The sequence below is a fragment of the Phanerochaete carnosa genome, assembly GCF_000300595.1.
Source record: "Phanerochaete carnosa HHB-10118-sp unplaced genomic scaffold PHACAscaffold_6, whole genome shotgun sequence".
Classification (NCBI taxonomy): domain Eukaryota; kingdom Fungi; phylum Basidiomycota; class Agaricomycetes; order Polyporales; family Phanerochaetaceae; genus Phanerochaete; species Phanerochaete carnosa.
The window spans coordinates 1,894,881-1,916,508 of record NW_006767633.1 but is presented as its reverse complement, the minus strand read 5'-3'; the positions used below and the strand labels follow the sequence as shown (position 1 = coordinate 1,916,508).

Sequence of the window (21,628 nt, the reverse complement as noted above, 5' to 3'; positions counted from 1 at the left end):
CGTGGCATGGCCTTTGTTGCAGATACAGCAGCCTCCACATTACCAACAAGGATATCACCGTCCGCTGGTCCAACACCGGAGAGTTTAAGATGAGTGGAACCTATGGCGTTAGTAGTTACTGAGCTGCGGGGCAGAGAATCCTGGGATGTTCCACCGCTTTATGCTTTGTTGTGCTACAATATCCATACCGTTGCTACTCGTCAGAGGCCCGTAGGCTCATGGCCATACACTTCACTACGCGGACTGCATCTTAGTGAGATGACCGATAGCTGCAACCCGCTTTGCATGCGGGGGTTGTTTCGCGTGCAGATGACAAATTTATTGCCAATGTTCCAACTTGTGTCTTCCTTGAGGGAACAGACCGTATTCATCGTGATACTAGCTAAACAATGTTATTATGCGTAAACTGTACAAGAGGTTGTGCGTTGCTTTCTACATATCGGTGCGTGTGGATGTGGCATTGCGTTGATGCGTGCGTTGTTGTACGTGGTCATAGGGGTAGTCCGGATAGATGGTGCGTCTCGTCTCGTGCGGCCAATGGGCATCTCACGCGAACCCGAAGCCCTCGCCTCCCTCGTGGATGGCCAGGAGCAGCTGCTGCCGAAGCATCTCGTACGATGAGTACTGGGGCAGGTCAATCTGGTTGAAGCCTGTGAGGGGTATTTGTCAGAGCTGGCCTACATGAAGAAGGAGATAACATACAGGTATGTGCTTGGGGCAAGCGGTCGACCTCTCCATACGCTTTGTGGATAGAGAACCTCTGGACGCCCTGGACGCCCTGCAAGTCGACGAAACCACCGAGTGGTACTCGAGATGTGCCAGTCGCGAAGCTCAGGACCTTCGCGCGTTCCTCGCGGTTGAACGATTTCAATGCGCGCCAGAACCAGACGATCACGGGGTCTGAGCTAGTATAACCGTTGTACTCGGTCGCAGCACGCCACTCGTCCACGTCGATGTCGGGTGTTCCGGAGATGAGCAGCTCAAGCTCCTTCTCGTCGAACTGCAGAGCGTCCTGTTAGCATATCCATTAAGCGCGATACAGAAATGCACCTACAATCTGGATCAGATCCTTCGGGATGATCTCGTAGAAGCCCGTCAGGAGAGCCTCGATCTGATCCTTGATTGACGAGTAAAGACGATAGTTGGCAGAAAGCTGGACAAACTCTCGCTTGTTCTCGTTCGTCACGGGAATGTGGGCTCCGTTCTCCTTTAACTCGATGAGCTTCGTGACACCAAACTAGGACGGGAGTTAGCAACCTGGTCCGGCAGAAACGAGTAGCTAAAGTTACCTCATCAGCTTCCACGCTGAAAGTGAGATCGAGCAGTGTCGGGTCGTTCTCGAGGATCCAGCAGAGCGACTTGTAGTACTCAGGGTCCACCCACTCGACATCGCGGTAGTCCACGGGCTTGCCAAGGATCTGTCTGTACAAGCTCCTTGCGAAGTACGCGTCGAGCAAACGTCCGTCGTAGATGGCCTTCCCGATGATACGGCCGACAAACTTGAAGAACGACAAGTGTTCGGGATTGATCGACGACGCCTTGTTCGGCTGATAGGTGAGCCTATCCGCTGCGCAAGGCTGGAAGAGGCAATAGTTCGGATCGAACATTTGTCGCGCAAGAATTTGGAACCATTCTCGTGTGACGCCGCCGGCATCGACGCCCTCCTCGTCGTAGAATCGCACGCTGAGCTTGCCATACTTGATCTGCTCTCCGGATTTGCGCTGCAGGTACTGGAAGCTATCTTCGAAAACTCGCTGACGACGGACATTCAGCTGCAGTGTGCCGTGATGTTCTCGTGAGTGTAGGCGGCGGTGAAGCTGCTGGTTGAAGTAGTTGCGCTTATTGTCGAAGTCAAGCACGCGAGGGTTGTTAACCAGGAGAGAGAAGGAGCCACTCATGAGAGAGGGATTGTTCCGCACCATCAGGTTCAACACCTTCCTATGCGCATCGGTGAAGGAGACGAACAGATCCTCCATAGACTCTCGTGCTGTTGTCGGTGTCCGCGGAGAGGCAGAAGCACGCACTGCACGAGATGTCGTACTGCTGGACGCCTTGGGACCAACGTACTTGCAGACAACCATCAGAGACTCAATGAGAGGCAGGAGGACTGTCGCGATGTGCTCTAGCTCTGGCCGCTCCTCGATAACGGACAGGCAGTCTCCCAAGCGCCGCCAAAGAGTTGTAAAGCGGAAGCTTTCGTAGATGCTCTGCACCTTCTCGACATCCTCGTTCGTAGCGTCCGCTGCTGAAGCTATTGACTTTGGCGAATACATGTAATCAATGGTCTTCAGCACTCTGAGGAGCTTGGCTTGATCAGAGGAGGCGGGCGAAAACTTTGATGCGACGGTCAAGGCAACATCCTCGGTGCGTAACTCCTGCAGTGACTCCTGCAACGCTGTCGCGAGTTCATCTAATGACGAATAAAGACGCTGGCCGAACTCCTGTGCTCTTGTACGAAGTTCTTGAGCGATGACGTCTCGTGCACCAGAAACGAACGACAAATGTTGTATGAGCGCGAGTGTATGCGAGAACGCACGACCAGAACATTCTCCAGCTGTCAGGATATTGACGACGTGGCGGAGCACTTGCTGGGGGATATTCGGGGGATGCGACAGCAACACCTTGTCGGCTGTTGGTGGTAAGGCCTGGGTACCCGTTGTCTCAGGTATGTTTGACGGAGCTACAAACACAATCAGTAGAGGACGTGGCAAGGAAAGTTGAAACTAACCTGAACTATTTCCCTGAGGTAGTTGGGCAGTTATACCTGACGGAGCAGTTGGCTGTATCTCGAGCGGGGCTGTAACACTTCTATCAGCCTCGGGGTTTGCGTCCTTCTCCTTCTCCTTCTCCTTCTCCTTCTGCGCATCCTTGAGGCTGGTCAACGGTTTAGTCACCAGGGAGAGCAGACCAGCAACGGATTCCATGAGGGAAGGCGTTCGAAGCAGCGTCTGGCGGTCGAGTTGTCCAAGGAGAAGGACGACCGGATAGTAGGCCTGTGAGGTCTGTTTCTCCTTTCCCTTCCCCTTCTTCGAGCTGCTGCGCCTCAAGCCAGTGGGCAATTCCTGCTCGGTGAGGAAGAAGAGTGACGATGCCTCGTTGGTTGCGGTAATGTATGTCAAAGCGTCTAAACATCTCTGAGCGACCAGCTCCGGGACAACTTCTGGTTGAGGAAGGGTGGCTTTGCCGGGAGTGTGAGGGGTGATCTGTGCTGAGGATTTCGTGTTGCGGAAGGACATCTGCGCAAAGCTCCTGTCGATCGATGAGAGATCCCCAGTACCGTCCTGCAATATTCCCAATAGCAGGTTGAAGATGTCGGTCCTTGTTTTCCCGTTTTCCGAGAGGTTGACGAGGACCTTCGACAGGAGATTTTTCCTGAGCACCTGGGGGAAGAAGAGTAGACGAATGAGAACAGCGATGGCGTGCTTGTCCAGAAGCTGAATGGCTTCTCGCGAAGCTGGGGGCTTGCCGGGCCCGGCGGGCGGCTGGCGACCTCCCTGACGCACGGCAAGCTGGGGTGCGGGTTGTGCACGAGAGCGAGCAGCATTTTGAGCGTCGCGGAAGAGACCAACCTCGGCCAACATATGAGGTGGCAATGCCTGAATAAACATCTCGTCTGAGTCCATAAGCACCGTTTGCCGTAACGCAGGGTCGAGACTGGCCAGGAAATCCGCAGGATCCATCTCCGCAGGGACCGCGGGCTGAGCAGGAGCAGCGGTGGGCTGCTGCGCTTGTCGGCGTGCACGTTCCAGATTCTCCTGCTGGATGATTTCGGCGCGCAGTTCGGGAGGGAGGGCATCCAAGAACTCTGGGCTGATCTGTGAGTCCACAGGGCGCTCCACACGTGCGGCACGCTGATCACGAATGTGTTGGTTCAGGACCTCTTCCCGCATGTCGTCCGGCAGTGCCTCCAGGAATGTAGGGTCGATGCCAGTGTCTGTGATATCTACTTCGTTCCCATGAATCAGAACAGTCACACGTTCCGGAACGGAGGATGAGCCAGCCTCTGGTTGACCTTCCTCGGCGGCTGAGGGTTGCCCTTGCGTAGTAGCATCAGCCATCTCCGTGTCCGCGTCTGCACTCTGATCTGCGGATTCGGCTTCTGCAGCTCTAGCCTCTGCTTCGAGCCTTTCTTTCTCTGCTTTCGCGCGTTCCTCCTCTTGGCGGACCTTCTCTTCTTCTTCTCTCTTCCTAACAGCTTCCTCTTCCGCTTTCTGCTGTGCTTCTCTGCGTCTGGCGGCCTCTTTCTCCTCCTCAAGCTTGGCTTTCTTGTGAGCCTCGATGGCCTCGGGTAAGAGTGCGAGTACGACATGACCAGTGATCTTCGTGATCCGGCTCTGTTCAAAGCGACCGTGCAACGACTTAACTTCTTCCGCCCAGCGGTCTCTTGTGAGTAGAGGCTCGAAGCCACGAGTATCACTGCGGCCATCGTTCCGGGGAGCTCGCTCAAGACGAATATGAGCAGAGATGCCGGCGCGACCGTGACGGCCGAGTTGGGGGATGAGTTGGTTTGCGGGCACGTCAATGCGAATAGTCTCGCCAGCACCACCACGCCCCTGAATAATATGCTGGAAGAGCTGGATTGCGCCCTCGCCGAGAGCATGCTCAATTGAGTGAAGTAGGTCTTGTGGGAAGCCTGCGATCGTACCGCGATGCGCGCGACGAGACGACCGAGATTGCGAGGTCGGAGCGGCCGTATTAGGATCGAGAAGAAGCGGATGGGTTGTGCCTTCAGGTATGCCAGTAGATGTGGTGCGGGGGCGACCGAAAATATCAAGCCCGTCATCTTCTGCATATGATTCACAAATTAGCATTTAGGGCGGGAAGAACGGTCGACTGACTTACCACCACGGCGACGACCTGAGCGGACCATTCCATGCCAGAACATCTGGTCGCCTTCCCGAGCATTGAGATCCGTCGGGATTGGCTGGAACAAGTTGGCGAAGGAAGGCGGTGCGCCAAACATGTCTGGTTGGACGGCCTCATCTTCAGGAACAAACACGTCCAAGTCATCCGCAAAGCTACACGATAAACCTTTAACACCAGTAAGAAGAAGTGGAAAAGTAGCACGTACTCGCCAGCCTCAGACATCATGTCGCCTTCTTCCTCGTCCTGTCCGCCCATCATCGGGACACCTTCTGCGAAGTATTTTCAGCCTAAAATGCTACGCCGACTGAATGATAAGCACATACCTTCTCCTTCATCTCCTTCTATGTCTTCGACACCTTCATCAACTGCACCATCCTAGGTCAGGTTATGGTTGCGTCAATATATGCAATACCTTGAATACGAGGAGGTCTCACCTGCCACATAACTTCTGCTTCTTCTCCAGCTTCTTCTCCGTCTTCGGAATCTTCATCAGCGTCTTCATGCCCTTCCTCGTTCTCCACAAGATCTTCTTCCTCCTCTGCCTCATTCCATCCGCCCTCAGAGTCTCCGGTTTCATCTTCAAGCTCCTGTTCCAGAGCCTCTTCGTCCTCCTCGTCAGTAGCAGAAGTGTCTTCGCTGCCAGTCTCCTCCTCATCGTACATCTCAGCATCATCGTCTTCGTCTTCTGCATCCTCGTCCATTTCATCATCGTGACCAAAGTGAACATCTTCCATCTCCTACAAAAACAGTTAGCTAATGTGCGGATCTCACGTTCTATCCAAACTTACGCCTCCATACCTGTCAATGATAGCGTCAGCAGAGTTGCAAGAATAAATGGGTTGAATGAGTACCCACATGCCAAGAGACGAGTTGCGGTACAAATCAGGAGCTTCCTCGCGGTCGGCATCCTCCATCTCCTCGTCCTCATCTTCCTCCGAGATTTCGGAGTCAATGCTCTCTTCCTTGTCCAACGGAGAATCCTTCTGCTTGTCGGACGCCCGACTCATCTTGATGGCGATCTTGGTCCTGCATAAACAATCGTAAGCGGTCAATTACAGTCTAATATGGCCAGAAAACCTCACAAATATTCGAGCGGACGCAGGATACCTGTAACGACACCACGTATATCTGGGAAATTTGGATCGACCTCGGCCAAAGCGTTGGTCAAGGTTGCGACGAAGTTCTTCTCGAGCATAACTTTCGCAATGTGAGTCGGGGCGTCATCGTTGATCTTGCGGGTGCCAGTGTTGAACCGCACAGTCAAGAGGCGGTAGCACAAGTCGGCCAGCGCAAGAAGACGGCTGTAACGTGCCTCGCCCATTTCAGAGCCAGGGAGGTCCTTGATAGCACGATTGATAGCGTCCAAGACGAACTTACGGACAGAAGCGCGCTCCGAAGGGACGTCCTTGATTTCTGTTGGTGTGGTGTCGACGCAGAGGGCGACGATGACAGACATTGCCCAGTTGCAGAGCATAATTTGCTGCTTCGCTTCGGACGGTGGCGAAGGGTTAATGGTCCCGAAAGAGAGGAGGTCGTTAATGAGGAACTGGAGAGCATGCGTTCTGTGCTTTTCCTTTGCTGGCGTGTGTGTCCTTTTCTTAGGGGAGTAGGACAGGAAAGAGACCTTGCAGGAGTCATAAGAGAACAGAAGTTCAGTGAGGCACTGCATGACGAAGCACGAGTAGGTATGATCGATTGACGGAGTCGGTGAGGAGTCCTTGATCTCGGTCGAAGTAGACGTCGAGCTGTCAGCGGGCTGCACGGCGGTGGATGAACCAGATAATGGTGCTTGCGTAGCAGCACCCTCAGAGCTGAGCTTCTGTTCTGGTACCTTGACGGACTTAATCAATTCCGAAATTAGGAAATGGACCAGCGAATCCAGGGACTCGGATGAAGGACGTTGAGAGACAGATACATCGATATGCATCTCGCCACTGCCTTCTGCACCGGAAGTACCATCCGAATTAGACTTGTGCGACTCTTTGAGATTGAGGTTCTTGAGCGGGCCATACGGATTTGACAGCTGGCAAACCTCGGCAGTTGCTTGTACGAAAACTTTAGGGTCGCGCAACGCCATCGCACCACAAGTGCGAACGAAGCTTCCGGCTTCCAAGTGCCGATGGCGGGGATGCGAGAGGAAGGCCTTGACCTCTTGCTGCATGATTTGCTTCAGAGTGACCGGGTCCTCGACGATGTGCCGGAGAATGCTCGCAATGTATGGATGAGTGCCAGGAGCGCTCGCCGATGTAGGTGAATCCCTGAGGAGACGGAAGAGTGCGCTGATACCATCCCTCTTGACGAACTCTAGAGCGAGAGCATGGTCACGGGTCAGAAGCATGAACAGTCTGAGAGATGAGAGCAGTTCGTCCCGAGGCAGCTGGGGCACGTGAAGCAGACGCAAGCAGAAGTCGAGTACGACCGGCCGCTTCTCGTTAAACTTGGGCCCTGTTTCAACAGCATCGATCTCGGGGAGGGGCTCATCTTCCTTGGTAGGTAGGCCCACAGAGCGTGGTTCTTCACCCATCATCAAGACAGCTTCTGTAACTAGTAAATGCGAAGCCAACCATTTCGGAATCGTGACATGGCCATTCTCGATGTTGATAGGTGTCGACAGCAGGAGACCTATGAGCGTGTCCATGAGACTAGTAGCCTCAGCCTCGGGCATTGCAGCAAGAGGAGACGAAGGGTCATTGAGTACCAACGCAAGGATGCGGAAGCGGACGGACAGTGGTTGTTCATGGTGGTCGAGTGCGGCACTGGAGAACTTCTTCACGTCCTCTGTGAGACGATTGACGGCTTGGTCACGATATGGTGCAGACGGTCCAACGAACACCTTCTGGACATCAAAGACAAGAGCGGGGTGCTCATCAACGAGGCTCAGGATACGACTTCCGAGACTCTCCTTGAGCGGTTCGCGGAGATCGTTCAGCTCCTTGAGCCACTCTTCATGAGACTTTTGAGGTGCTAGCGGAGGAGATGACGACGAGGATGACGAAGCTTCGGCCTCTGGGACAGGTGTCGATTCTGTAGGCGCAGGCGCAGGCGCAATGACAGCGGTAGCGGCAGCTTCGTCTGCAGCTGGCTGTTGAGCAGGCGCGTCCTCAACAGTCGGTGCAGCGGGTGCGGGGGCAGCAGGTTCAGGCGCGGGGACAATGGGTTCAGGCGCGGGGACAATGGGTTCAGGCGCAGGATCAGCAGGTTCAGGCGCAGAATCAGCGGGTTCAGGCGCGGGGGCCGCAGGTTCAGGCTCAGGATCAGGGGGAAGTGGGAACGGCTGGGCAAGCAGGAGTTCAGTGGCGTGACTGACATTGTTCCGAGCTCGAATCAACGCTCGCTCAGCTGCAGAGCGTGGGAAGCCCATGTCGGTGAGTTGCCTGATCCGGTTCTCGTCCGGACCGATTGTGCGGGTAGCAATCGGTATTGCAGGCACCATGGAAGGCGCAGCAGGCTCGACTTCCTTGATCTCTTCCTGGTCGGTGTTGAGGAGCTCTAGGACAACTTGAATGACGGACTTGCTAACTCCAAGAGGTGCAGACATAAGCCATGACGACTGCCAGATGTCCTTCAAGAGCGGTAGGATAGCAACCCTTAGCTGCACGACGAGGTTGCGGGGATCGAACCAGCCTGGTTCCGTATCTTTCTTGTCGGTGGCAAGTAAGAATCCAGATTGTGGCGAGTCTACGATTGGCTTGAAGGAGACAAGAGGGTGAATAAGGTGGAGAGCGACCTTCAAGCCGCCATGCGCATGAATGAGAGTCTGAGATTGAAGTTCCGTACGTTCCTCCGGAGTGATAGGCGTGATCTCGTCGATAGTGGCGATGAATTCGCGGCAGAGAGTAACGATAGCATCGACACCGCCCTTGCGCAGGAAAGCCTGAAGTAGCACGGTGTGTGCCACCTTAGAATTGGTGCGCTCTGAAGCAATAAGGAGTAAATGAGAGCCCTTACGCCCGACAACAAAAACTTGCGCTTACCATCGATTAGGAGAATGGTTACAAGACCTAGCATCATAGTGTAGTACGTGAACAGATTCCTCTTATCGTCAGTTTGCCTCGCCGAAAGATGCTTGACAGCAACATCCGCCACAACGTCAGCAGCGTCAAGAATCCGCTGTTTCTGCGCCTGATCAGGGTTTCTCCGCGTCTGGAACAGTCTTACCACGGACTGGAAGAACGGTGCAAGGGAGTTTGGAAGTTGGCTCGCAAGATGCCTGAGCGCCCTCATGTTCATCTCTTTCGGATCTTTCTTGGTAGGGTGCTCAGGCTTCGGCGTCGCTGTCGCTGAATTCTCAGGTTGAGAGCCATTCGCAGTCGTCGAAGGACCAGGAGTTGTTGCTTCCGAAGATACTGACATAGGTGTCTCTACTGGAGCAAAGGCTTCTGGAGTCTGCTGCTTGTCCTCGGGGCGGATGGTCATCTTTTCCTTGAGCATGACGTTCTCCCAAATCGATGAGCGGTGGAGGCTGCCGAGACCAAGCAAGATGTCGCCAGTACCAGTACCAGTGACTGACTGCAGCAGGGTCGCGAGTGCTCGTCCCTGAGAGTACCCGGCGGTCGCAAAGATATCCGACAGAAGCATGATGCGGACGTGCAAAGTAACGAGATTTCGAAAGGCAGTGTTGGCCTCCGCAGCCTGCTGCTCATCTTCAACAGTAGCCAACTCGAGATACTTGGAGTTCCCAGCATTATCATCACGCAGACTGGCTGTCGCGATAAGCGACTCGTTCACAATCTTCACGATGAACGCAAGCGATTCGTTTGTCGACGCTTCGACCATTGTGCGCACGACTTGAACTAGCGAGTCCGAGGCGACACTGTTTGCGAAGTCGTAAGGGATGCAGGGAAGAGCAGTGAGACGCGCCAGACGATCCAGGCCATCAGTACTGCTAAGAAAATCGCGACAGTGCGGTACATGCTGGAAATAGCCCTCGAGGAACTAGACGTAGCCGTCAACAGATGACAGTGAGTTTGAGAGCACAGTGAAACCAACCTTGCCGAGGACGTCGATGAATGAGACAATTGCGTTGTCGTGTGACTTGAACGAGCTATCCTCAAAAATATGGGGCGTAGCCTCTGGCTCCGCGCTGGCGGCTATAGATGATGAGCTTGGTTGAGCAGACGCATCCATGTCGACATCGACATCGGAAGTGCCCACACTCGCGTTTGTCGTTCTTGTAGCCCGGAGAACATACCAATGCTTGTTCTCCTCGGGCACCTGATACGCATTACCGAGCTCCTCGATCTTAGCCATGGTCTGCTTAATCGCCTCAAAGACTTGATTCTTGAGACTGGGGTGGTGGCGGACAAGTTCTTCAACGGCGGTACCAATGATGACGGCGTTCTCTTTCTCTTGCAGCATGCGTTGATGTTTCTCGGACGTGAAAATTGAGAAGAAACCAGGGATGATGCCAGGACGTGAAGCGAGCTGGTCTTGACCGATCTGGTTGAGACAGAGGGCACCCATCGCGTTTGGAATAGACTGGACAACCTCGATAACCGGCTCGAGACCGGATTCGACAACGGTGTAGAATGCTTCGGGAAGCCCCGCCTCCTGAATGACTGGCAAGCAAGTGGGCTCATTGTGGATGAAGGTTGCCATGATGTTGATAGCTAGGACACACCGTTAATATTACTGGCTGTAGTTGAAGATATGTGAAGACTTGCCGATAGCCAAGACATTTGCGCCGAATACACTCCTGTCCGCCATAACCTTCTTGACGGATTGCACAAGAGACGAATCAAGAAGGCCACGAAGGCCTTCGCTTGTCCCAGAAGACTGCATCATCCTGTGCATCGAACGCATGATGTGCTTCAAGACAGTAGCGCGCCCGACTGATATCTTGCCTGCAAACGAGTGAGTGACATCCAGCCATGAACGTATCGTACGTCGACACACCATATAGTATTGGAATTTCAGCCGCAGGCTTTCCTCCGCCATGCTCGTCAAGGCCTGTGTCAACCTCGTACTATGATACGCACATGAGTCCGCTGAAGCGAATGGACTGGTGATCGACCCACCTCAATGCGCCCTACAAGCACGTCGATACCTCTGGCGTTGCAGAAGAGTTGAAAGGCGTTCGTGTAGCCATATAGAATGTTGTCCAGCAATTGCATCGTCTTCGACAACGCATACAGCCGGTTCGGCAGGCGGTTCTCGATGACCTGCACAAGGAGCGGAATCAACCCAGCGCTCACGACCATGTTGCCCCCAGCAGCATGCGCTGCAATATAGGTGACGAATGACAAGAGAGCTTCTACGAATGCTTGAGGAGTGCTGGACTCGGCGTTCGCGAGCTCTGTTATCGTCTTTCTCAGCAGCGCCATCAAGATGCCATGGTTGACACCTGCATTGACAGCCGTCAAGACGTCCTGGATCTTGTTCCGGTAGCGTCCGACAGCATCCAGCGCATATACAGCAGCAGTCTGAACCTGGATGTCAATGCCACGATCGAGCTGGAGTAGTTCAGCAATGTGGTGCACGAGGTCGGGCTCATACAAGAAGAGGTTGTTGAACGTCGTTTGTTCGGGATGTGTGTGACAGAAAAGACCAATGGCAAGAAGACGGACGATGACGAGCTTCTCTCGATCTTCGGCATGTGTCCGAGCGAGGGCCTTCGCGCTGCGGATCCGGCATAGGAGCTCGAAACGCTCATCGTCCGGAACGGAGTAGGTCTCATTAGCCTCAGCCCAACTTTGCATCGCCGGCTTCGTTTCGAGTGATTGGCTATCGATATGTACGGTAACGGGGCCATTCGCGGATGTGGCGGAGGGTGAAGATGACGCGCCTTTGCGTGGTGTCTGAGGTGGTGGCGCTTCGAAGGGGTCTACCTCAGGTTCCTTCTTCTCTTCCTTCTTGGACTGTGACCCATCCTTCCTGTAGAACGTAAAAGCAACCTCACGTGCTTCGTTCGGCAACGAGTCGACTTGTGCGCGCCCTTGCTCGCCCGCAAGAGCAACAAGATTGATGTCGTAGTCGTGTAGGCTCGGCCATCGCTTTGAGAGTGAGGTGAGTCGGCTAGTATTGAGGCTCAAGGCATGCGAGACCGCAGGCTGGGCGGAATACTGCTGAGCCGGTCTCAAAAGGAGATTCAAGGAATAGATGAGGACATCGAGATCCGACGTCGTCATGAAACTGTTCAGTCGCTGGAAAAGAATAGTCAGCACAAGCACAATCAGCACAGAGGTACTGCCGCACGTCATATGAGTTGTACGTCTTCCTATTCGTGGAGTTCTCGAGAAGAAGCCTCTCGAACCTCAGGATCTCGCACAGCAACTGCTTGTCGGAAGCACTGAATGGCTTCAACTGAGCCTTCTCAATCTCGTAATCACGTATGACATCCTCCATAATGGTGTCAAACTTGTTGAGGATTTTGACCCATGCATTAAGGTCGGAACGCGGCCACCTCCAATGGTCGATTTGCGCCAAGGCATCGGACAACTCCTCGGTAGGTGTGTCTGCAAGTTTATCTATGAGCTCTGCGACCACTGGGATCTGAGTGACAGGTAAGAAGCGGCGATGTGTGAGAGATAATCGTAGTATGTACCAGCGGCACAGAGCGCCTCGACTTGTGCAATATTTTCATATTCCACGACGGCGGAGTCGAGGTAACAGTTCGTAGGACTCTGTCTAGTTCCTGATCCAATTCTGACGTCAAACTGGGGGGTTAAATGTGGGGAGAAAAGGGAGGACGAAGAGGTAGGGTGAAGGGGAAGACGTCCGAGGATGGAACGAAGCTTTGGCTTGCCCACGCTTACGCATCGCGTTGTTTTCCCACGGTAACAAATCCTTACAAGCTGAGCTGTTGCGCATGACGCGTGTCTTCATCAACGCGCTTGACGCGTCCGTCTCGAAGTGAAACCACACGTGCCTCATAGTCTACCGTCATGGCTAAGCGCAAAGGCGTCGTCGATAGCGATGAAGACGAGGTTGCGGAGACTCCCAGCGAATGGGAGGAAGAAAAGCCCAAGAAGAAGCCCACTAGCAAGGTAGCTCTTCGTGTATGGCTGTCCAAGCCAGACTCATCTTGATCTTAGGGCAAAGCTACAGCGAAGAAGCCGCGGTATGACGACGACGACAGCGAGGAGGAGCGTCCAATGAAGAGGCAGAAAGTAGAGAAACCAGTAGGTACAACGTGTTGGTCCTCGTTGCACATTTGAGACGCTGCGCAAAAGAATAATAAAACAGAGGAGCCCGTGCCAGGCGGAATCAAGACGAATTACGAGGGAGACCGCTACGTTGACTTGGGGAAGAAGAAACGAGCGACTGTGCGCAGTTTCAAGGGTAAATGGAGTGCTCTTGCAGGGTCATGCCCAGCAGCTTAACTCTGTTTGTACAGGTTCAACCTTCATCGACATTCGAGAATTTTACGGTCAGGAAGGAGATGAGAAGCCTGGCAAGAAGGGTATAACTTTGTCACCAGAACAGGTATGCCCGCCGAGTTCACAATACAGCAAGTTCTAACCGGTCCGTTAGTGGGAGACCATGAAGTCACAGATGGACGACATTGACTGGATGATGAGAAAATTAAAGAGATAAAGGCCATGGCCTCACTGACGCGGCCGAAGTTTCTTGAATATATCTATGCATAGTAATACCTCTATGCCAAGCCAGCGGCAGCCTTGTGTGCGCCAGAAAATCCGCCGATAAACATCAACCCCCGCATCCAGGCCTTCAGCTTGACCATCTCAGCCTGGAAGTCCATCCAAGTTTCCACTAGAATGATGGGCCGATAAGATCTCTCGAAGTTCCTTAGGTAACTGTTAAGAAGACTCTCGAGATGCATAATAGAATATCACGTACCACCAGCTTTTGAGGTAGTCGGCGACGAAGGTTAAAAAACCAGTATCGTAGAAACTGCGAGCCAATCGCTTCCGTTCATCTTCCCAGACCGCCCGTGTGCAGTACTTTGCAGTGACAAGGAAAACTCGTATCTGAGAAAGAGTGGTCAGCGTTTGGTGGGTAGCGTGAATATAACAAGCTTACGCTTGAGTGGGTCGTAGCCAACGCATGGTCCAAACTTCTTGTCAAGTCATTGAGCTTGAGTACCATTAGGACACGTCTTGGTACCCGCCGTAACACGTCAAACACGTCCAGAAGCAAACCCTCGCGTTGTACAACAGCATTCCGGATGACTTCAATTTCCTCCTCTGTTTGTTTATTCAGGTCAATCATGCTATTGCCTCGTTTAAATCCAGCCTCTGGATCAGTTTCATCGTTCTCTGGATCCGTTTCTAGCGTAGCTCGGCCTAGCAAAATGGTGAAGTTAGGCCGAAAGCTCGTTCGATAATCGCTATACCTACCCGTAATAGCGGCCTCGAATACCGGGTATAAGTCATCACCAATATTGCCCACGAGTTTCGCGTACTTCCGCCTGTCAGCGGCTGTTTTCGCAGACGCAGGTGCAATCAGAGATAACCAGAACTTGCTGTAGTTTATCCGAAGGTCGTCATCAAGGTCGAAGTAGAGGCCATGGTCCAGAAGAACGATGTCAAAATTGTAGGGAGATGCAGAGCCGGAAGCGGCGGGTCGGATGAGCAGATTGCCTGGATGTGGGTCCTGTGGCAGGCCATCAACTGTCCGCGAAGTAAGTCGAGAAGCGATATACTAACTGCGTGAAACCAGCCATGAATGTGGACCATCTGACCAAATATCCGCGCGAGTTCTAGTGAGACCCTGTTGCGGTCAATATTGTATTTCGCGAGATACTCGAGGTCGTCAACGCGCCCACCACGGATGAACTCCATGATTAAGACTCGCTTCCTCGCGTCGATCACCCGGGCTGCAAACAAAATCACGTATGAGTTGTACAAAATTGTATCGGCATCTATGCTGGAGATAGGAACCTACGAATGTAGAGCGAGGTGCGGACGTTTTTGAAGTTTTCTTCTGCTCGGTGAGCGTTGTGCGCTTCGTGTTGGAAGTCCATTTCCTTGGGGAGATTTTCTCGCATCTCTCCTGCAAGCCATGTGAACTCGAACTCGGGAAAGAGCCTCTTGATCCATCCTGTGGCTGGAGCGTAAGTACGTTGAGATAAGATGAGATCAGGTCGGAGACACGTACCAAGAGAAACCTCTACCATCTCCATGTCGATATTGCAGAACTCATCCAGATGGGGATGCTGCAGCTAGAATGCGAGTTGGCGTGACGACACACTATGACCATTGGTCAACACACCTTCACGGCAACCTCTTGTCCAGTATCCCTTAAACGCGCCATATGTACTTGCGCGAGACTCGCTACGCCGACGGGCTCCGGGTTGAACTCGAGGAATATTTCGTCCAAAGGCCTCCCGATATCCGATAGGAACAGCTGCTGAATGTCTTCAAACGGCGTTGGCTCGCATTGATCTTGCAGAGGACGCATGGTATCTCGCCACTCCTTGGGTAATACTATCCTGCATACCTGTCACGCTATCCATATCTAGGGCGCAACGACGGGGGACGGGTCTCACTTACAGTGATGCCATATGTTGTCCTAGTTTTATAAAGATACCTGAAACAGATATTGGAGAGATGTCGAGAGTTGAGAGGGAAATAAACGTACCTCCATTAGCTAGCAAGGCTTTGAGCACTCTACGCGCACTACGCGTATGGCATTGGGACGTCGCTTCCTGACTGGCCTCTTCGGATGGATAGTTCCTCGCAAATGTCAGCTTGTAATCCGTCACGCTCGATATCGCTGCCTCTGTTGCCCTTGGGTCAAAGTCATTCCACCTCGGACGAAAGCCCCACGTACCAGCAACACGCGAGCATCTGGCCACCGCGAGAGCCGTATGTCGGAACGGCTGACAGTTCTCGTATGCAAGGTATCCAGCTCCTCCTATAGCGAGCAGCGTAACGGGTACGGTGACGTATGGCCCAAGAGCTCGTTTTGGTGTGGTCGTAGTGATATTCCTTCGTGGCAAACTCCTCCGCTGCCCTACTCGCTTGGCGAGTTCGGGAAAATGCAGGTCAGAGGTCAAACTTTTCAGGCGGCGACGTCCGAGGGTCAGCATCGTGTTGACCTCTCGCTTTGCTGTTGGTCAAGAGTCCGGTCGAGCGGAGGAAAGAGCAGATGTCATAGTACGGGACAAGCGAGATCAAAGATTTACTCGCTCCGTTCCGCAGGGCGCTTCACCTCGCCACGCCGATTCCTGGGCTGCCAATAAAAGTGCTCGTAGGCGTGCATCTGTCCAGAAAACGTGCTTATAATCTACAGAAATTCTATTACAATGTACAGTAGGGGTCCGTTACGATCCTGTATTGCCACTGCTGCGTCTGCTAAACATACTCATTCTGGACATCCGGTGCTGTGAGAGTGCATCTTCGCTTTGGTGCATGGCTTCTGCGTATCTGGATATTTGCCTGATCAGCAGAGTAGAGTAGAAGCCAAATCAGGATACTCACAGCAACTTGTAGCGGACCAGCTCAGACTCAAGCTCCTCGTGCCGCAATCGAGCCATGACCAGCTCATTCTAGCAGGTGCAGATGAGCGCACAGATGAACGCGCAGACAGCAGACATCGTACCAGGATTTTTACATGTTCTGCATTCAACTGCGCCAAATTGTTCTCCAAACTGTTCCTGAAAAGACTGCTTTAGCTTTTGCTGTTGGCCCGGCAATTGTGTATTTACACTTGGGCAGAGAGGTTTCGATTGCTGTTTCGCAAGGCGTCCATCTCGATGAGCTGGGCATCACGTGTGCGTACAAGCTCGTCGTACTCGTTCGCGTATTGATCGAGCATGAAGGGCGTGATGCTCATGGAGACTGCATCTTGCACGTATTGATTTATGTCATACATGGGAATCTTAGCGCCGTTTTCGCCTTTCGCCTCGCTGATCTAAATTTCGGCTTGAGCACAATAACAGCACTACCGGGAGAAGGGCCTCTTACTTGATAGGTGTCCAGCATCTTGGTGTTCAAGAAGACCAGTAGTTGGTCAAACTTCACGTTCAGGAGCGCCTCTTCGTTCTTGTAAAGCAAGCAGAGACTGAAGGAAAATAAGGCCTCAACACCACTCGCAAGAACATTATCATATATTCGGAATACAACATCAAGGGGGAACCTATACAGATATGAGCAATTCATAGTCGGGCGAATGATGGATCCTTACTTATAGCTGAACATCGTCAGAAACCACTGCGAACAGTACATGCTCGACTTGATGCCTTGGCGGATAAAGTGGACGTGTAGTACAGGAAGAACTTCCTCTACTAAGCGATCGAACTGCCGGGGAGTCAATCGTTGTTCAGCTCATCGTGAGAATGTAAACTGACCTGGAACTATTCAAGTACAAATTTCGTCATTCAAGTAACGAACAAGACAGTAAAGATGACATACCATGCGTTGCTGCAACTTAGGCATCTCTGGTAGGAAGTGCCCTCTCAGGTCGTACGAGTGCATTAATCTGACGAGCAAGCAGAACGCTTCTTCGTCTGGCATCTGACATACGCGCGTTAGAGTAGGCATCCGGGCTTCGATGAAGAAGTAGGCGAACATTGAGCAATAGGATGGCTGCGACGAAGGGCAAACCTTGACAATACCCAACCTCAGTATCATACCTGCCTATAGAATTGAGCACTCCATCAACACAACAGATAATGAGACTTACAGCGAGTAGGCTTTTAGCACGTTGAACAGGTTCTCCTGACCAATACCGTGCCCATCCGTGAAGAAAGCGTGATGAGGGAAGGTCCTGTTCATACGATGAGCTGACGCCACGCATTGCAATCCCACATGGAGTACAAACCTTCCCAGGTCTCGCGAGATAGCCTTTTCATGTGGACTGCTCTCCTTGAGAAGCTTCAAGTACGTCTGTTCTAGTTCGGGATCCTTGGATGCAGACCTAGCGGCCCAGTCCATATGAAGTCTCAGGGCATTACACAGAGACCGTCCCGCCTACATTAGCTGCCAAATCATTCCGCGAAGGCTTTTTGGTATGCCCTTCTCAATCGCTTTTGCGAGCTGCCTCGGATAGGCCTGAGCGTACGCCTGGTAGTCTGTTGTGGGGATCAGACAACACTGTAGCTGGTAGACAAAAGCTTCGACACGGACCAGACACGACGTCTCCCCAGAAGACTAGGCCAGGCTTTAGTCAGCACACAAACAGGCCGCGGACGAGAGACCACATACCCCAATCAACATCCGCGTCTGCCCGAGAGTCCTGCGACTCATGTTTCCTCTCGAACTCCTCCTGCAGCTTCTGCTTCCCGTCCAGGCTGGCCCGCTTTCCCTCTTCGCCCTCCGCCCGCGCCAAGATGAACGGGACGTTGTTTCCGGACACGATCGTCGACGTGGACGCCGTCTTCTTGTGGACGCGGTTCATGTGGATGAGCCGCACGATCTCGTGCCCGTCGAGCGTGTCGCGATGGTCGTCGTGCTCGCCCTCGCCTGCGCCTTCGTGCCCCTCCTCCTCCGGCAGCGCCGTGAGCGTCTCGCGCGGCTTCGCCGACAGCGGTGTGCCCGGGGAAACGTGTGTGGAGTCCACGCTTTGACGGGCGCTGCTGAGGATAACTGTGGAGAAGCGCGCCTCGTCGTCCGTGGTGTCTGAGGCAGCTACTGAGTTGCGAATGGGAAACCTGAAGTCGTCCTTCGTAGGTGACAGTAACGAGTCCAGAGTCGACTGCGCGGACTTGATCGGAGATGACGGGCTGGCACCCCTTCTGCCTTCCTCATTCTGACCCTCCTTCGGTTTCGCGGTCACGAGCGATGAACCCTTTGATGCTGACTGAGGAGTATGCGCTGGCTCCAACGATACAGTCTTGAGTTTTAGTGGCTCTCGGTCACCAAGGGACAAGTCTTCGAGACTGACATCTTTGAGTTCGGATGATTTGAAACTATCTGCATCCAAAGGAGACCCAGCACTTGGTGGGGACGTCGCACGTTCCTCTTCTCCGTCTGAGACCTTCAGGCTGTGTAGGCTCGTCAAGGACTCTTTCCGGTGATGATCTAGATGACCTCTGAGAGGCTCCTCCGTTGCTAGTTGTCCCTCGGTGGTTTCTGCGTACACTGTAGGCGCTTTCTCGTCATGGTGCGTTTCCTCTTTGTGAGACATACGGAAGGCGAATTTCAGTAGAGAAACAGAAAGTGAAGAGAGATACACTGAGGTGGTGGCAAGAGCAGGGCAGAGCCAGCCTGACTGCACAAGTCGTTAATACGTTATGTGTGTTAGCCGGAAGAAGCTCCCAATTTGGAATATGGGAATTGTGGCGCTCGTCTCGGAAGCATTTGAGTTTTTTTGCACAGCCCGAGCCAAGGCCTTCGCACACCGCGACTCCGAACGTATCGTTGTCTTGCGGCGTTTGATGTTGTGCAGGCACAAACTGATAGGGCACACACGAAGAAATTGAGTACATACGCCGATTTTGACGATCTATCTTATGTTTCAAGCCGACTTCAAGTTGATCATGTTGTGATATGGCAGCCTTAGGCTTGTTTTACAGACTCGGAGAAAAGGCGGTGACAATGTACGATGCTATTCCTTGCGCAGGTGGCGTGCGTACCGGTACCACAAGTGTTGCCAGTTCCTGTCGACGCGAGACGCGTTAGATAGAGGATTTGTGGCAGATGAGGCGTGAGCACAAATTGAATTGAAGAGTCGATTTTGGGCCGTCACGGTATTTCGTTTAAAGTTGGGTAGATGCATTCACTTCGAGTATGTACAACTGCTCAGAGGAGTAGCCGTATCCTCCGCCTTCTTAATCACCAAGTCCAGCGTCCGTAGACTCTATCTTCTCCATTACTGCAATTGCAGTCTGTATTCCGATCAACGACCAGCGCACAGGGAGATAGACACGGGGGCTCACTTTCGCAGCCTCTACCGCGTTCGGCCATATGCCTTTCATGCCATGGGCGTCCGCGTACTCTTGAAAGACAGACTTCCACAGCCTCCAGCGGTCTGGGTGGTATCCGTCCACGCCTGTCCACCTCTTCCCTCCCCTGCCCGCTGTCCCAAAGTTGGAGTTCCAGTTCGGATTGCCATTCGGCCCCTCGACCAGGTTGCTGCGATACATCTTCTCGCCCGCGGTCTGGACACACACACTCGCTCCCTCGAGCGCAAGGACGGGCGGAGCCGACGCAGTGTGTGTCTTCCACTCGAGATCCGCAAGGTCCAGGTCCTCAAGGCCCTCGCGCATGAACCAGATGCCGTAAATCTCGAAGTCGTAGACGCCCGCCACCCAGACCCGCATGAGATAGCGTCTGGTTTCCAGCCACACCGCGCGCGCGCTTACGTACAGCTGGTTGGACGGGTCCGGGTCCTCGGGTATTGCTCCGGAGAGGATTCTGAGTCCTACCGGTGGCACTGGTTCTCGCAGGTCCAGCGGCGCGACCCTGTCCGAGCCGGGCAGGTATCCGACGAGGACTACGAGTGGAGCAAGTGTCAGTAACTGAAGCATCCCATGCGTTCTCTCAGAGCTCACCATCGAGACTCTCTCTGGCATCCAAGCCAAACACCGGCAGGTTATTCCAGTTCATGTCGTGTCCCCATATCTTCATGCCCTCGAAACCGGCCTTGCCGTGCGTCTTCAGTTCTCGCAGGACGTCGACTATACGCTCTTGAAGCCTCGGCTCTTCCCAGGCGGCAGTCCGTCTGTATGTGCCCCAGAGGAACCAGAGGACGCCTTCAAGACAGGCTGGTGTAGTGTTCGGGTCGTGGAATGGCTCCTGTTCTCCGACGATATCCTTGAGACCATCTTTCACAGCAGCTACGATCCTGTCTGCGACTTCGTTAGTAGGGGTATCGAGGTTGCGCATGTATGTATCGGTAATGCTGGTGATTGCTCGAACTGCGCTTCTCAGTGAAGTTTATCAGAGGAGTAGGGAGATGCAGGGAGCTTACCGACCGAATCTTCAGCAGCAATTCTTTGAACCATCTGTAAGTCTGCCATAGCTGAGCCTGCACAATGAAAGTTGGTGGAAACGACATTCCCTGTTTTTCAAGCAGCGTCAATGGAAACATGATATTGAGATCAGGTCGATGATAGATCCGGTAAGAGCGCTAGCGCATGTTGTCTTTGAACGTGCTGTGTACAGGTACTTGTGCTCGTCGATCGAGATGGTTGACATGCTCTCCAACAAGTTACCCATCTACGGTTGCCGAGCAGGCTCAGGTCAAATCCCCAAAACTCAAGTCCGGATCACAAAGCTGATGGCCAACCGCATAATGAGCGTCCGAGCACCTTTCCGCACACAGACATTATTCTGGGTTATGTATGGCATTTTTGGGTCTTTTAGATGTTACGAAAGCATGTCAAGTGTTGTATCTGTATACTCTGAGGTCAATAAGGGTAGTAGCAGGCCGAGGACCATTATCTGACCCAGGCTTATCGAAGCGGTAATCAAGCGCCCATAGCTTCGATTATCTTATCTAGAACCTAACCCTAAGTCAGCAGCACAATATAGCGAGTACAGCATGACTTGTTCTCACTAGGTGATATTGATCATAACTAGGTTGGCAGCTGATAATATATATACATTTAGTAAAATAGCTACATAGGAGGGCAAGGTCAAGCACACTTGCAACGACTCCGACGGCAAGGGGGCCCAAGCCCCGACGCGTTGCTTCTATATGGAAAGTGGGCGCCTAACGCCGCCATCGCTGTTCACCTGGGCCTGCCAACGATGATTGACATGCTTCATTTGACTTCTAACCTCGTATACATGCAATATCAATCGATTATTTATGCTGAAAATGCTCAAATGTTCAGAGTAAGAGGCGCCAGTGCACTCGGAGATTGGTGGTGTACGGCGGTTATCCGAGCGCTGATGGTATCAGATTTGGGTTT

The 21,628-nt window shown here is 53.0% G+C and overlaps 4 protein-coding genes across 4 annotated transcripts; all 4 read right to left on the bottom strand.

Annotated features, from left to right (window-relative positions):
• Window positions 1–18: 18 nt before the first annotated feature.
• Window positions 19–12,585, bottom strand: PHACADRAFT_174950 (uncharacterized protein). Its single transcript, XM_007397074.1, has 17 exons — window positions 12,410–12,585; window positions 12,061–12,357; window positions 10,884–12,008; window positions 10,762–10,831; window positions 10,530–10,709; window positions 9,856–10,475; window positions 8,841–9,801; window positions 5,949–8,781; window positions 5,722–5,892; window positions 5,655–5,664; window positions 5,301–5,603; window positions 4,843–4,924; window positions 2,729–4,786; window positions 1,290–2,680; window positions 1,055–1,237; window positions 703–1,000; window positions 19–650 (listed from the first exon to the last, which is right to left on the bottom strand). Exons 1-17 carry the CDS (start codon window positions 12,446–12,448, stop codon window positions 547–549), a joined length of 10,725 nt encoding a protein of 3,574 aa, XP_007397136.1. The 5' UTR covers window positions 12,449–12,585; the 3' UTR covers window positions 19–546.
• A 150-nt stretch (window positions 12,586–12,735) lies between these two features.
• On the bottom strand, window positions 12,736–15,701 carry PHACADRAFT_258292 (uncharacterized protein). Its single transcript, XM_007397073.1, has 14 exons — window positions 15,601–15,701; window positions 15,409–15,549; window positions 15,321–15,357; window positions 15,040–15,267; window positions 14,926–14,989; window positions 14,713–14,868; window positions 14,475–14,644; window positions 14,166–14,421; window positions 13,849–14,111; window positions 13,666–13,796; window positions 13,339–13,613; window positions 13,202–13,290; window positions 12,900–13,146; window positions 12,736–12,851 (listed from the first exon to the last, which is right to left on the bottom strand). Exons 4-11 carry the CDS (start codon window positions 15,226–15,228, stop codon window positions 13,463–13,465), a joined length of 1,380 nt encoding a protein of 459 aa, XP_007397135.1. The 5' UTR covers window positions 15,229–15,267; window positions 15,321–15,357; window positions 15,409–15,549; window positions 15,601–15,701; the 3' UTR covers window positions 12,736–12,851; window positions 12,900–13,146; window positions 13,202–13,290; window positions 13,339–13,462.
• A 392-nt stretch (window positions 15,702–16,093) lies between these two features.
• PHACADRAFT_96833 (uncharacterized protein) lies at window positions 16,094–18,168 on the bottom strand (the record flags this gene model as incomplete). The annotated part of the gene is made up of 13 exons (XM_007397072.1): window positions 16,094–16,196; window positions 16,251–16,318; window positions 16,372–16,426; window positions 16,478–16,683; window positions 16,737–16,908; window positions 16,957–17,069; window positions 17,184–17,285; window positions 17,341–17,404; window positions 17,455–17,538; window positions 17,593–17,688; window positions 17,746–17,842; window positions 17,898–17,921; window positions 17,976–18,168. The coding sequence occupies 13 exons, from the start codon at window positions 18,166–18,168 to the stop codon at window positions 16,094–16,096; spliced, it is 1,377 nt and encodes a 458-aa protein (XP_007397134.1).
• Window positions 18,169–19,483: 1,315 nt separating this feature from the next.
• PHACADRAFT_258288 (uncharacterized protein) lies at window positions 19,484–20,727 on the bottom strand. Its single transcript, XM_007397071.1, has 4 exons — window positions 20,683–20,727; window positions 20,264–20,629; window positions 19,649–20,205; window positions 19,484–19,597 (listed from the first exon to the last, which is right to left on the bottom strand). Exons 2-4 carry the CDS (start codon window positions 20,595–20,597, stop codon window positions 19,541–19,543), a joined length of 948 nt encoding a protein of 315 aa, XP_007397133.1. The 5' UTR covers window positions 20,598–20,629; window positions 20,683–20,727; the 3' UTR covers window positions 19,484–19,540.
• Window positions 20,728–21,628: the final 901 nt, after the last annotated feature.